At 39.9% G+C, this 15,611-nt stretch overlaps 2 protein-coding genes and 1 non-coding gene across 17 annotated transcripts in view; 2 read left to right on the top strand and 1 right to left on the bottom strand.

Annotated features, from left to right (window-relative positions):
- The window catches only part of TTC19 (tetratricopeptide repeat domain 19), a 48,524-nt gene extending 37,965 nt beyond the window's left edge, over positions 1-10,559 (top strand). Inside the window, exon 10 of the mRNA XM_053568623.1 lies at positions 8,874-10,559. Coding sequence (XP_053424598.1) covers positions 8,874-8,878 — 5 coding nt within the window. The 3' untranslated portion in view covers positions 8,879-10,559. The remainder of the gene's footprint in view (positions 1-8,873) is intronic.
- NCOR1 (nuclear receptor corepressor 1) overlaps positions 1-15,611 on the bottom strand; it is a 203,810-nt gene that overhangs the window by 1,241 nt on the left and 186,958 nt on the right. For 7 of the 15 annotated variants that reach the window (XM_053568551.1, XM_053568565.1, XM_053568558.1 and 4 more), the window contains 6 exons: positions 15,181-15,324; positions 12,904-13,046; positions 10,568-10,693; positions 7,608-7,661; positions 6,893-7,114; positions 2,089-2,265 (listed from right to left, as the gene is read on the bottom strand). In XM_053568551.1, the coding sequence (XP_053424526.1) occupies positions 2,089-2,265; positions 6,893-7,114; positions 7,608-7,661; positions 10,568-10,693; positions 12,904-13,046; positions 15,181-15,324 (866 nt within the window). The remainder of the gene's footprint in view (positions 1-2,088; positions 2,266-6,892; positions 7,115-7,607; positions 7,662-10,567; positions 10,694-12,903; positions 13,047-15,180; positions 15,325-15,611) is intronic. The other 8 variants (XM_053568559.1, XM_053568567.1, XM_053568566.1 and 5 more) reach the window with 5 other exon arrangements.
- Positions 11,276-11,400, top strand: LOC128571444 (small nucleolar RNA SNORA28). Its single transcript, XR_008375857.1, has one exon. It is a non-coding gene; the product is annotated as a small nucleolar RNA SNORA28 (small nucleolar RNA).

The raw sequence follows: 15,611 nt of genomic DNA, 5'->3' as shown, positions 1-15,611 counted from the left end.
AGCCAATGATATGTAGCAATGAGTGGGAGGTCTGAAAAGGAAGAACAACATGAGTAAGCACACGGTGAGGACTGCTCAGTCCAGAAGATAAAGCCCAGGTATGAATTTTTTAGTTAAGTATCAAGTGTTTCAATGGAGAATCCATTGAACTACTGAGTATTAAGCTCTAACTGAATAGAGATGGATTACACCAAGAACTTAGACTTCTTAAAGAGAAATGCAGAGTACAATTACCAGAGAGGGAATAAGTACCCAAGAACTGCAGCAGGCTGAGGGACAGCAGAATGTATGTCATCTGCTAAATTTCACTGGGTAGATTTAAAAGTGGACAAGAATGACAAGATTGGGTACATTAACAAGAACAATGCTACCCCTCATCAATTTCTAGGTTAACTGTACCCAGAAAGCCTCCTACAGCTTAAGAAACTCTAAAAATACACTATTTCATCAAGTAATTTTCACATATGGCCTAATAATTCTTTCCCTAAGAGCTGTGGGAAACAGAAATCATTGGTCTAGTCTGTTCAGTTTTAAAACTAACATAACCAATTTGCATGTGGCAAGAGTATTTTATAAAGGAAGTTATACTGATAAGTCATTGATATAATTTATAAATGTCTAGGGGAAGGGTACATTTCAGTGATTTTTTTCAGTGATGTTTATGTGTTTAACTCTTAAATCAAGGATGGGTTAGAATTGTCTGAACCTTCAAATCCATAGCAAATATCCTAGTTTTATTTGAAAAAGGTAAGTCTGTTTTTATTTAAAACTACCATGAATGTAGTTATCAAGTTTTTGAAAGTTTAAAAATGTGCACAAAATGGAAAACATTAAAAATTATTCTAAGTACTGTTTTCCATCAGTTTCATCAGTTTGTGTACATAAAGTAAACCTATAGACAGATGATGGCTTTTGAAAAACATTTCATGCCTCCTCACTTTTTTTTTTTTTTGGAAAGAGACAGGGTCTTACTCTGGAACCCAGCTTTGAGTGGCCCAATCATTGTTAACTGCACACTTAAACTCCCAGGCTCAAGCAATCCTCCCACTTTGACTTCCCTGCTGTACCTGGCCCTAGATAATGGCTTTTTAGACCGTTCTTCTCATTTCTACCTTTGATTTTTAAGTATTTCCCTAAGAACCTTCTCTATAAGCATGTCTATTTGAAGGCTAAAGGTGAGGTTCTCTTAGGTGTGGCACTGTGCATTCAGATAATAGTTCATGAAAGAGTTAAAACTGTAGACTTACTTGCTTTGCAAATAGTAAATATTGACTACTGGCTTAATATATAGAGTGAAATTACTTTATCATAGCTCCTCCTCTGTTTATGTTACTTGGGTTCTTAAAATTTGTGAGGTTTTTGCATTCAATTTCTATTTTGGAAAGTAGAACTTATTAATAATACAGAAATAGGTAAATAGGTATATAATTTTCCAAATTATAAAAATTGCTGATTTTTGGAGAACACCCAAAGCATTCCTATAAAGTGCTTTGTCTCATTTTCTAGCATTTAAACTAGGCGCGTCACTGGCCAGGCTCACTCTGGGAGAGTGAGGCAGGTGGATTACTTGAGCTCAGGAGTTCAAAACCAGACTGAGCAAGAGCGAGACCCCGTCTCTACTAGAAATAGAAAAATGAGCTTGGTGTGGTGGCAGGCACCTACAGTCCCAGCTACTCAGGAGACTGAGGCAAGAGGATTCCTGGAGCCCAGGAGTTTGAGGTTTCTGAGAGCTACAATGATGCCACAGCACTCTACCCAGGGTGACAGAGTGAAACTGTATCAAAATAAAACAAACAGGGCATAGTGGCTCAGTGAGTAGGGTGCCGGCCCCATATACTGAGGATGGCAGGTTTGAAACCGGCCCTGGCCAAACTGCAACAAAAAAATAGGCATTGTGGCAGGCGCCTGTAGTCCCAGCTACTTGGGAGGCTGAGGCAAGAGAATTGCCTAAGCCCAAGAGCTGGAGGTTGCTGTGAGCTGTGATGCCACAGCCCTCTACTGAGGACGACCAAGTGAGACTCTGTCTCAAAAAAAAAAAAAAAAAAAAAAAAAAAAGACAAAATAAAACACAGAAACTAGGCTCCTCACCTGTTGAAGAGGGCCTGTCTTCCCAGGCCCACCCTGGCGTCTGCCTATGGTAATCCCCTTCTGAATGCACGGAGGAGACTGAAGAGGGCCGTTCTGTTCCTAAGTATCCTTGCCCAGGGATAGGAGATTTAGATTTCCTGCTATTTGATTTGCTGATCAGCTTTGGTTTGCAAACTCCTAAAAGTGAATTTAAATTTTTAATTATTCATACATAAGTTGTCAACTTTAAAATCTACCAAAATGCTAATGATTATATAATGCTAAGTGTAAAAAGCAGAATAGTAAGTAGCATGAAAAATTCAGATCTTTGTACTCCAAATAATAATACTACAGATATACCTTAGAGATAATGTGGGTTCAGTTCCAGACACTGCAATGAAGCAAATATTGCAATAAACACTAGTCTCACTTTTTTTTGTTCCCCAATATATGTGAAAGTTATGTTTACACTGTACTGTAGTTTGTTAAGTATGCAACAGCATTATGTCTAAAAAAAAAAACAAACCCATAGTATATACTCTATTAGTATTTTTAATCATCTGAGCCTTTGGGGACTTGTAATGATTTTGCCTCAATGTTGATGGCTGCTGACTGCACAGGGTGGCAGCTGCTGAAGTTTGGATGGCTGTGGCTATTTCCCATAATAAGACAACCAAAAGGGCTGGGTGCAGTGGCTCATACCTGTAATCCTAGCACTCCAGGGGGGGCAGGCGGAAGTGGGGGGGGCCCAAGGTGGGCGGACTGCCTGAGCTCATGGGTTTGAGACCAGCCTGAGCCAGACTGAGGCCTTGTCTCTAAAAATAGCCGGGTGTTGTGATGGGTGCCTGTAGTCCCAGCTACTTGGGAGGCTGAGACAAGAGAATCACTTGAGCCCAAGTATTTGAGATTGCTGTGAACTATAACATCACGGCACTCTATCAAAGGTGACAAAGTGAGACCTTTTTTTTGAGACAACAATGTAGAGTCTTGCCACATGGACTGATTTTCCCTATCAGGAAGGATTGCTCTGTAGTGTGATGTGAGGTACCCATAGTAGAATTTATTTCAAAATTGGAATCAACTCCCTCAAACCCTGCCACTTTTTTTTTTTTTTTTTTTGTGGTTTTTGGCCGGGGCTGGGTTTGAACCCGCCACCTCTGGCATATGGGACCAGCGCCCTACTCCTTGAGCCACAGGCGCCGCCCAACCCTGCCACTTTTTAATTAAGTATATACAATACCCTTAATCCTCCTGTCAGCTCAACTATGTTCACTGTATCTTCACCAGGAGTAGATTCCAGCTCGAGAAACCACTTTTTCTTTGATTATCCATAAGCAACTCCTTATCCATTCAAGTTTGATCATGAGATTGTAGCAACTCAGACACATCTTCAGGCCCTGCACCTGATTATACTTCTGCTATTTCTGTATATCCACAGTGACTTTCTCTACCGTTGTCTTGAGCCCCTGAAAGTCATCCAGGAAGGTTATAATCAACTTCTTCCAAACTCCTATGTTGTTTTTACCTCCTCCCATGAATTACAATAGATTTTTTTTTTTTTTTGAGACAGAGTCTCAGAATCAGTAGAGTGCTGTGGTGTCACAGCTCACAGCAACCTTAAATTCTTGGGCTAAAGCGATTCTCTTGCCTCGGCTTCCCAAGTAGCTGGGACTACAGGCGCCCGCTGCAATGGCTGGCCATTTTTTGTTACAGTTATTGTTGCTTAGTGGGCCCAAGGCTGGGTTCAAACCCGCCAACTTCGGTGTATGTGGCTGGTGCCGTAACCACTGTGCTGTGGGCGCCAAGCCTACAACTGATCTTAATGGCACACAGAATGATGAATCCTTTCTAGAAGGCAATTTACTTTGTCCAGATCCATCAGAGGAATCAATGTATATGGCAAGGATAGCCTTACAAAATGTATTTCTTAAATAGTAAGACTTGAAAGTTACAGTGATCCATGAGATGCAGGATGGGTGTTGTGTCAGTAAGCCTGAAAGCAACTAATCTCCTTGTACATGTCATTAGAGATGACCCAAGTGCACTGTCAGTGTGCAGTAAACTGAAAAGAATCATTTTTTTTCTGAGCAGTAGCTTTCAACAGTGGGATTGAAAGACTTTAGTAAACCATACAATAAACAGATGTGCTGTCATCAAGGCTTTGTTGTTCCATTTATAGAGCACAGGCAGAGCAGATTTAGCATAATTATTAAGGGCCCTAGGATTGTCCGAATGGTAAAGGAACATTGGCTTCAAAAGTCACCAGCAGCACTAGCTAGTAACCATAGAGTCAACCTGTCCTTGGAAGATTGGAAGCCAGGCTTCAACTTCTCTCCAGATATGAAAATCCTAATAGCATTTTCCAAGAGAGGGCTGTTTCTTTTACACTGAAAATGTGTTTAGTGCAGCCATGTTAATCAATTATCTTAGCCTGATCTTCTAGACAACTTGCTATAGCTTCTCCATCAGCACTTTTTGCTGCTTTCCTCAAACTTCATGAACCAACCTCTGCCATCTTCAGACTTTTCTTCTGCAGCTTCCTTGCCTCTCTGAGCCTTCACAGAATTGAAGAGAGGTAGGCTTCCTTTCAATTAGGCTTTGGCTTTTAAGGGGATATTGTGGCTGGTATGATCTTCTATCTAGACCACTAGAGTTTCTCTGTATCAGCAGGAAAACCGTTTTGCTTGCTTATCATTTATAGGTTCCTTGGAGTAACGCTTTTAACTTCTTTCTTTCAAGAACTTTTCCTTTGCACTTATTAATACAACTTGACTGTCTGGCACAAAAGGCCTAGCTTTTATCAGCCTGTCTCAGTTTTCAACATGTCTTCCTCACTAACCATAATCATTTTTAGCTTTTGATTTCAAGTGAGAGATGTGAAACTTAGAGGCCATTGTAGAACTGTTAATTGCCATAATTTCGATATTGTGTCTCAGGGGATCTGAGGAGATGGGGATCAGCTGATCAGAACACACACAGCATTTGTGGGTTAGGCTCGCAGTCTTATGTAAGTGCACTTCATGGTGGCCCCCCAGAATTTACAATAGTAACATTGAAAATCACTGATCACAGATCACCATAACAGATGTAATAATGAGAAAGTCTGAAAAATATTGTGAGAATTACCAAAATGTGACACAGACAGAAGTGAACATGTGCTGTTGAAAAAAGCCTTGCCTAGTAGACCTGCTCGATGCAAGGTTACTACTTAAATCTGTAAAAACTAGTTATTAGCAAACCACTATAAAACAAGGTATGCTTTTATTGAAAAGCAAACCATAATTACACTTGTAACAAAACCTCTCCACCCCAAAATAAAAAAGTACGTCTTCATGCCATAAATCTAAAAATAGGGTAACCAAGGAACTGAAATTTCCACAACATCAAAGCTTCTTTACAGGCTTCAGACAACAGAAACTGTGCTAAGGAAATAAGACAAGGTGACAAAAACCCTGAATCCTTACTAACTGTGCAATGCCACCTGCAAATTTAGAGCAAAGTATACAGAGGAATTAACACATCACACCAAGTAATACTATGCAAGGGAAAACACACATGTAAGCCTCTCCAGGACCTCATTAGAGGCTCAGCAAGTTGTTAGTGGCCCTTTCTATCTGACCAGACTTTGTTTAGTTGGTTAACTCAGTAGTTCACAGAAGTTGGATTCCCCTAATGGGGCTCTAGAACAAAACACCAAAATGATCTCGGAAGTCACCAGCAAAATTTTTCCTGAGCCCCAGGAGAACAATTTTACCTAGCTCCAAATCATTTTTTGGCCGGGACTGGGTTTGAACCCACCACCTCCGGCATATGGGGCCAGCACCCTACCCTTTGAGCCACAGGTGCCGTTGTCTTAGCTCCAAATCTTATACAGCCAGACTAACTGTGATTGCATAACAGTCACCAATATTATAATCCTAAAATACACACACATCATAAGTTGGATGGTAAGAACACAAAGAGGAAGATAATGCTTATTTTCAGAGTAGAAAAGTAATTGATACTGTCTTAAAGTGAAAGTTAAAAAGAAACTTGTAATCTCTTTAATCTTTTTTTTGTTGCTGTTCCGGTTTTTGGCCTGGGCTGGGTTTGAACCTGCCACCTCTGTTAAATGGGGCCAGTGCCCTACTCCTTGAGCCATAGGCGCTGCCCTCTTTAATCTTTTTCTTAACCATAGTGAGATCTTTTACATAAAGGTAACAGGAAAGTAAACCTAAATTGCAATATGGATCAGGTAATTTTTAATAAGAGATAACAGTTCTCAAAAGATTAAGTTTTAACATTAAAATAAAAGAGTCATTAGAGTCATTATAGCTTTTTGTGTGCTTTGTTTTAACAAAATATATAAAATGATCTGTCTGTCTAGACTTGTTTAGAATGGTGCTTATCAAATAGTGACACTAGCTTTCTTGATGATCTGATTTGAAGGATTTTTTTTTTTCTTACTCTTTTCTATGGCTTATAATTCTTTTATACTTTCATTATTAATACAAGAGTAAGTCACCATTATTCAGTAAAACTATGATACTGTACTTATGTTATAATCACAATGTACATGTATAGATAAAGACCAGATGAAAGTAAATTAAAAAACTGCTAGGAGGGTAGCATTTTGGGTAAAAATTTTCTTCCTTTTTGTTTCTGATCATGTTACAATAATGTCTGGGCAGGTTAAAAATTTGTTTTACAAACTAAAACCCTTTAGACGTGACTTTGAACACATAAAGACATAAATGAAGTATCTTAGTGATGCACCAAAACTTGGGAGATAAATTGCCTTCTTCTGGAGTAACTGAGCAAATGAGCACTAAAATGAAAACTTTACCTGAATGAGGTGATGGGTCTCCTTCTTCTCTCCGGGTCTCACTACTGGTCACCACTGAGGTGTTGGTAGTACCAGGCACTACTCCCACAGATTGGGACATGACAACTCCATGATCCTCAACTTTGTCATCAAAGCTTCCCATGAGAGCCTTCCTGATAATGTCCTCTAAACCTAGATTACTGGCAGGATCAGCAAAAGAATGGCCTCTAGAACTAACTGAGCCTGAAAGAGAATTAAAAGGATTTCTACTTGTTTCTGAGAGGCAGATCAGGAAACAGATAAGAAAAGATTACATAGAATGCCTTGGCCCCACTGAATACACACTGCATTTGGCAAATTGCCTAAATCATTTGAGAGCCCACACACAGGCCACCTTAATCCACAAATAACCACCAAGGAAATTTGTACCAAAATGAATCAGTCACCCATACTTATGTTAAAGATACTCCATTAACAGTTTTCTTTCTTGAGTTTCCTAGTTTCTGCAACGTTCTTTCAAAGTTTTGATTGCATTTGTTCATTTAATCCTTTCAATAAGTATTTGTTGAGTTTCAATTCCCTTCTGTGCTACTCTTCCTTGACTAAATTACTTATTAATTTTTGTATATTGGAACACTCAACCCCCTGGTATGCAGGTGGCATTCAGTACATATTTGTTGGGCTGACTGCAACTGTACTGATTTTGTCTTGGTAAAAAATGCCTTTTCAATCTTACCTGATGTAGTGACTGCTGGCAGATTAAAAATCTCAGTTCCGGGCTGAGCAGCTGCTGTGTTTAAACAAATATTCACATTAATTGAGATATGATAATCATATTTTTCCAAATTAAGTTTCAAAAACTCATATATAAAATTAATGTTTTTTTTTTTTTTTTTTGAGACAGGGTCTCACTCTTGTTTCTGGGACTGGAGTGCAGCGGCGGCATCACAGCTCACTGCAATCTCTAACAGTCTAACTCCTGGGCTCAAGTGATCTTCCTGTCTCAGCCTCCAGAGTAGCCACGACTACAGGTGCGCAGCATCACACCCAGCTAATACTTCTTGTTCTTTAAGGTCTTACTGTTGCCAGGCCAGTCTTGAACTCCTGCTTCCTGCAGCCTCTCAAAGTGCTAGGATTATATGTGTGAGCCATTGAGCCCTGCCAAAATACATCTTTCTGTTTTCTATGATCTCAACCTTTATTTTTCACCCATTAATTGAAGACAGAATGAAGAAATAACTAGTAAAACAAAAAAGAAACCAGGAAATAAATTGGTGAAGTAGAAAAATCAAAAGAAGATTGTTGCCGGGCATGGTTGCATATGCCTGTTCCCAGATACCTGGGAGGCTTATGTGGGAGGATTGCTTGAACCCAGAAGTTTGAGGTCAGCTGGGCAACACAGTGAGACCAAAAAGAAAAAAAAGAATCTCAGGAAAAATATTAATCCAGAGAAAGGAAAGCAACTGCATTGCTAGGAAAAAGCAAATAGGAAGAAGTGGCTCTTGGAATAGGAATCGAGGCTTCCCAGGGATTCTTTTTTATTTTTTTAAAGAGACAGAGTCTCACTTTGTTGCCCTCGGTAGAGGGCCGTGGCGTCATAACTCACAGCAACCTCCAACTCCTGGGCTTAGGCAATTCTCTTGCCTCAGCCTCCCTAGTGGCTGGGACAACAGGCGCCCACCACAATACCTGGCTATTTTTTGTTGCAGTTTGGCCGGGGTCGGGTTCGAACCCACCAACCTCCAAATATGGGGCTGGTGCCCTACTCACTAAGCCACAGGCGCCACCCAAACCCTGGGATTAAGATGACCCCTGCAGGTACAGACAGATTTGAAGCAGCCTTAAGATTAGGTCTGGGGAAAGTCACTTCAATGTATAGTATGAAAATGACTGTGTTTCCCTACCACAGCTAACTGGAAATTTAGGATATTCCCTAGATTAGACAAAATACTCTCTTGATTCTTTTCATTCCTGCTGACTGCGTAATTTCTAATTTGCACAGTTTGAATGATAACAGCAGAAGATCTGTGAACTACCTATAAAGCACTGAGCCAGAAGAGAAAGGAATTTGGGGACATAAATGGTATTTCCATTACTTCTTCCACCTTGATGCTGAGAATTTTAAAGAGAAAAAAAGAACACAGGAAGTAGATGACCAAACAGATGATCTCCCAGAGAAGAATGCAGAGTTTCAGATGAGACAACAAAAGATTGGACTCTTGGTGAGAGCCATTTGTAAAGATGGAAGAGTGCATGTACCTAGAAACTCACTTTATCAGAGACGCTTGAGACTGATAAAAGGAAGAGCAAAATTCCAAGGATACCTATAGAACAATCACTAAAGACTGTCTCCTTAGTTATGGCCCAGCTAACAGGGGAAGTACATTAAACCCAAAATAACACAGCATTGTGATTATGACAAAGTTTGTGGAACAGGACACATTCATTTTACTTTACAAATATTTACTGAGCAATTATTTGGCTGAATTATAATAAAATTACCTTTTATCCCTCAAAAATGGTCAGATAAGATGATTTCATATAGTTAAATACTAATAACTAACATACTATGTTTACAGTGCACCCCTTCCTTTGCCTGTGGAGCTTATAGTTCAGTAAAGCCATACAAATCAGAATCACTGGGGTAGCTTAGTAAAAATGTAAATTTTCTACATGCCTTGGGCTCCATTATTCACCAATGTAATAAGCACTCCAGGTGATGGTAGTGCACATCGAGAATCCCTGGCTTAAAATAAATGGGCAAATACTGTTGATAGAGGATGTAGTAATTGCTCAGAAATGAGGGGGAAGGGAAGGCAGATATGTGAGAGCTTGAGGCAGACTGGATAGGAGGAGGTAACTACCCTCAGGAGATGCAGAGGGAGGATGGCTAGGACAGCAACGGTGAAGGAAAGGAAACTGGTAGAGGAGGAGGAATTTTCTGTATGGAGAGGTGAACTGTAAATTTAACTGTAGATATTGCAGGCGCCAATAGGATACTCGAGAAGAAATGAGGTCTGCAAAGATACATAAGTAGTTCTTACTTGAAAAAGCTGGACTCTAGATACAAATTTGTAAATTTTTTAGCAAAAAAGTCATAGTTTAAATCTCTGAAGTGGATGAAATGACTCAGATTATAACACATGAAAGGGGCTGAGAAGAGAGCCTGGGGAAAACTGAAAACAAGGGCTAGGCAAAGCAAGACTGAGCTGCTAAGGAGACAGAAAGGGCAAGAGAAATGGAGAAAAACCAGGAGGATGTAGTATCTGAAAACGAAGACGAGTACATTTCTGGAAAAGGGAAGTGGTTCACTTTGTCAAAAGTTACAAAGAGATCAAATCAAGTAAGTTTTACCTTTTAATAAACTCATGGATGTCCTGGGAACACTGACCTGAGAGACAAGGAGCATTCTTGGTTGCTAATAGCTTTGATTTCTCAATTCTACTTCCCAGTGAGGACTCAGTGTACCCTGAGGTCCCAGGAGCCCAGTGGTTCTTTAATGTAAACTTTCCTTTTTACAACTAAAAATAATCCTTGTAGGACAGGCATGGTGGCCTATAATCAATCCTAGTGCTCTGGGAAACCAAGGTGGGAGGCTCACGTGAGCTCAGGAGTTTGAGACCAGCCTGAGCAAGAGTGAGACCCCATCTCTATTTACTAAAAATAGAAAAACTAGCCAGGCGTTGTGGCAGGTACCTATAGTCTCAGCTACTTGGGAGGGTGAGGCGGGAGGGTTGCTTGAACCCAGGAGTCCAGGAGTTTGAGGTTGCTGTGAGCTAGGCTGAGGCAATGGCACTCTAGCTGGGGCAACGGAGTGAGACCCTGTCTCAAAAAACAAACGAACAAAAAAACCAAACATAAAAACAAACTTGCAATAAAAAAGTCCTACATTTTAAAGCAATTCTGTTAGTATTTGCCTTAATATTTTAATATACTTTATCTCTTATTAAAATTAGGTACTTGTTTTATCATACCTTTTCAGATAGTAAAGACCATACTTAGTACTAAGAACACCCGGCATGGTACTGCTCAAGAAATGATTGTTGAATCAATGAATGAGAGAGCTATTGCCTAAGGACGATGTAAAATACTAGGTAAGAGAAGAAACCATGAAGTACACTTTTTCAATTTGTATGTGCCATTTTCCTGTCAAGAATTTCCCACCGAAAGGGCAAGACAGAGACTGGAGAGGAAAAGTATAAAAGCACACGGAGGTGAAATGGTTCCTAACCATAGGCTGCTCTAAGACCTGCACATCTCTATCCTTGAAAAAATTCATCTCTGGGTTCTGAGAGAAGATGAAATGAGAACTCCATATTTTTGTTGGTGACATCTGAGGAGCCGTAACAGATGAAACTGCTGATGACTGGAGACAGGAAAAATGTTTTTTAAAAAGCAAAGATACCGCAACACTCTGTGGCAGATGGTCAAAAGTGTCTGACACAATTTGAGCTTGCTATAGCAAGAAAGTCTAACCTATTCCGGTGTTCTCTCTTTGTGGGATAAGCCGTTATATAGACTTTAACAGTGGTTAAAAAAAAAAAAAAAAGCAAAGATACCTACATGCCTGATAGCAATTCTGGTCAGCATTCCAAAACACTGATTTGTTAGGGGATTTTGAGAGCTAGGATAAGTTTACAAAAAATAAGTGACACTAGGCTCATCCTTGTTCAACATTTGTTAATCACAAAGCGGCACAGATCCAAACGTACATCCACCTGGCATTTCACAGCCCACACTTCCCTTAACAAGATCAGAAGACTAGCAGATGGCAGATTACAGAAAAAAAAGAGGTGACTGTCCCCAGAGTCTTATCACTGGAAATAACTGAGGACAGTAAAGTGAGGGGACCAAACAGGAGTTACAGAAGGGTTTGGTTAATGCTTGCATATCTAACCAAACCACAGAGCTTTTTGGGGACACTTACAAAGAATCTGGCTAAGATGTTTTGAGTATGGAACTATCAGGAACCATTTAGTCCATCACTGGAAACATGAACTCTGAAGCTGGAATGCCTGGGTCTGAACTGTAGCCCCATTACTTATTACTAGATACATAACCTGCACCAGGTATTAAACTTCTCTATGTCTCCGTTTCCTCATCTACGAAATGGAGATAATTATAATATGTAGCATTTAGGCTTGTTGTGAGGATTAAATGAAATTATATCTGTACATGCTCAGAATAGAGCCTAGCACTAAGTGCTAGATAACCTTTTGCCGCTATGGTTACTGACATATTTTTAGATGGTTAGTTTATCAGAGTTGCATGAATCCTTAACGATTCAGCTAAGATCCAGAAAGACAATGGCAGGGCAGAAAAAGTAGTTAGGATGGAGCAAGCACACACTGCCTTCTCCTGTATGTGGAGCTGGTTAGAAACTGCAAAAGTAGAGCAGGGGAGAGCATGAATGGACATCTCCATTCGTGATTCGTGCTCTGTATTTCTATAACTGAATAGTGTATAGACTGCTAACAAAAAGCTAATACAGCTTTTAAGTTACTTTAATAACAATGAATTCAGAATACAGCATATCATTCTTCTGTATTTTGTGTTACAACCTACTGGAAGGCTAGGCTGTGTTTTTGGTGGAGAGCAACTGAGACAATAGGGATACTCAGAATGAGGACATGTGCAGAACAACTGATGAAACTGGAGATGTTCTTTAGAGATAAAAATACTCATGAAGAACACGTCTTCACGTATCTGACATGTCATATAAAAACAGACCAAATGGATAAAACTAAGCTCAATGGGTAGGAGAAAACAAATTGTGGAGTTAATCAGCTCCATGTAAGAGAAGAAAGTGTCCCAACACAGCATCTGCTCACGGACAAAATGGACAGTAACAGAAAGGAGTTAGTTCCTGCTTCCCAATTAGGAACTCTTCATGAACTGAACTTACGATGAGTCAGATGTGTTGGACAGATGCATTTTAAGAGCATTCCAACTCAAGGGTTACAGGAAAGGCAACACTGGCGATATCATTAATGTGTGTTTTAACTGAGGTTCATGAAAGAAATCCCACTTACCCATATCAGAGTCACCTCCACCAGAGGAGTTCAACTTACGAAAAATCTCTTGCTTCTTTGATTTAACCATGGGTGATGTGTTTTCAAGCTTGGTGAAGAATGAAGGTAAGTAGTTTATACTCCCTGGTGAGCGGGAATCATTCCTGTCAGGAACATAGTTAAGTCTATTACAATCATGTACTCCTAACCCTGAGGACATTCTTGTCAATGATGATAATAGAAAGCACTTAGAAAACTATTGTCTTCCCATCCTGTTTGTGGTTACAATCCTTAGAAACAATATGTAACCATAAGTCTCTTAGTACATCATTTAAGGATATAGACAAATACTTCAGCTCTCAAGTAGGAAATTTTAAAATTAAGATTAGAATGGAACGAATAAACAGCAATTTAAAACTAAAGGGAAAATTCAAAAAACTTATGATGCTCTCTACATAATGGGACAAACATCTATATATTTATGGTTATCACATAAACTGGGGAATATTTTGCTAACAGAAGTTCCTTTAAGTATTCTAAAATTATAACTAATGGCACACTTGTCTATAAAATAGTAAGAATCCATACCTAAGCAACCACTGAACAAAGTACAGTATATGAACAAAATCACCTATTTGTTACAATCACATCAAGCCAACTAACAGATAATCTGAGTTTAATGTAAAGGTTTCAACAACGGGATATGGACTTCATATGGACAACTTACTGGCATATTATTGGCAACTTTCTAAACTAATGTTTTATAAATCAAGTTTCCCCTAATAGCTCAAGGTCAACCAAGGATCTAGCTAGAGCCAGAGATGGTAACAGAAAACAGGGGTTTTCTTTTTGGAGACAGAGTCTTATTTTGTTACCCTTGGTAGAGTGCTGTGGCATCACAGCTCATAACAACCTCAAACTCTTGGGCTCAAGTGATTCTCTTGCCTCAGCTTCCCAAGATGCTGAGACTACAGGTGCCTGCCACAATGCCTGGCTATTTTTAGAGATGGGGTCTTACTCTGGCTTACTCTGGTCTTGAACTCCTGAGCTCAGGCGATCCACTCGCCGTGGCCTTCCAGAGTGCTAGGATTACAGGTGTGAGCCACAGTGCCCGGCCAGAATACAGGGCTTTTGATAACCTAATCTGGTCATTCATCACTCAAACACAGGAACACTAACTATATGCCAAGAAGGAGAAGTGATAGAAAAAAAGAATAAGATACGGTCTCTGTTCTCAAAGACTCACAAACTTAGGGGAAAATATGTAAATGTATAACTGAATTATCATTCCCTTTCTAAAAATGGATTTTCTTCCTCATTTTGTTGAAAGGTACCAAGATCTATTTGGTTGCCTAAAAATACATAGTATAATACATAAATAGCAATACACTGTGAGACATAGACTAGCAGTTTGGAGTTAGAGAGACCTTGATTTAAAACTGGACATTCCCTCTTTACTTCCAGCATGACTGGGACAAATCATGTATTTATCTCTCAGAGCATCAGGGAAGGGTGTCCATACCAAGGAAACAACGGGATATGGACAACTTAATATGGACAGAGTAAAGTGTGAGGGTGAAGTGGCAGGAAGTGAAGCTGGATGAGCAGCATAAATTTGGTCTTGAAGGAACTCAAATGCCATGCTCATGATGATGTGGCTGATTCTTTAGACAAACTGTTCTGCTGGAGGTATGGAGACTGACCAGAAAGAGGCCAAATCAAAGGCATCTATCTAATCCAAATGGGGATAAAAACCTAATAATTCATAGGGCTGGGATCAGGGTTAGAAACAGGTAAGGTATAATCCATATATATTCCACCATGCCTGGTATATGGTAAGCACTCAACTGTTAGCTGAAATAATGGGTGATCCTCCCCATAGACAAAAAACATTTTCAGAAATAGATGAATAGATTTTTCTCTCTCACCTCTTTAAATAACAGTAGACTCACAGTTGACCACCTCCTTCAGTTGACCTAATGTCCATAGACCCGACCTGCACCACATGTGCATATCAGTACAGCAGGCCTAGTTCCTTATGCTGACCACCTCTAAATGTTGACCAATTTGTTACAGTCCCTTGGGTGGTCCTCTCACAGAGGTTCTACTGTATTACAATTTTTTTGCTAAAATTCACTAGTATTAATTAGATCACTAGGAAAACAGACTAAATGATCTAAATGACACATAAACCAAAAATAAAAAGGCACCAACTTAAGGAAAATTTTAAGGCATTAATAACCCTCCTCCACCTCAGCACACGTTGCTGTTAGGCTAGGAAGTGCCCTCTCTTCTCACCTCTGCTCTGCAGGCTCTGCTCCCCTCTGAGACAAGAGCAGCATGCTGTCCTGCTTCTCATGCACAATTGGAACCTGAGGCGGGGAGATGGGCTCGTAGGCCTCTGATGAGACATGACTCCGCTCTGGAGATTTTCCAGGCCTACTGTTGTAAAATACATACATTAGATGATGCTTCATAGGTTCACCTAGGGATTACCCCAAATAGAAACTGGTTAACTCATGACTTCATTCAAGAGAAAGAACAAATTTGCCAATTTCTATCAGAAAAAGTTGCCTTGGGTACTTACTATATACCTAGCTATTAAAGAAAAGTCTGTTACTGCCACTTTACCCATCTATGCCCAGTGGATTCCGGAGTCCTGGCACCAGAGCAGCAGTGGCAGCAGAAGGCTGTGCACATCCCTCAACATCAGACTCCACCTTACCCTT

Source organism: Nycticebus coucang, chromosome 18, assembly GCF_027406575.1.
Source record: "Nycticebus coucang isolate mNycCou1 chromosome 18, mNycCou1.pri, whole genome shotgun sequence".
In the NCBI taxonomy this organism is placed as follows: Eukaryota; Metazoa; Chordata; class Mammalia; order Primates; family Lorisidae; genus Nycticebus; species Nycticebus coucang.
The sequence above is the reverse complement of the archived record's forward strand: the minus strand, read 5'-3'. Positions and strand labels throughout refer to the sequence as shown.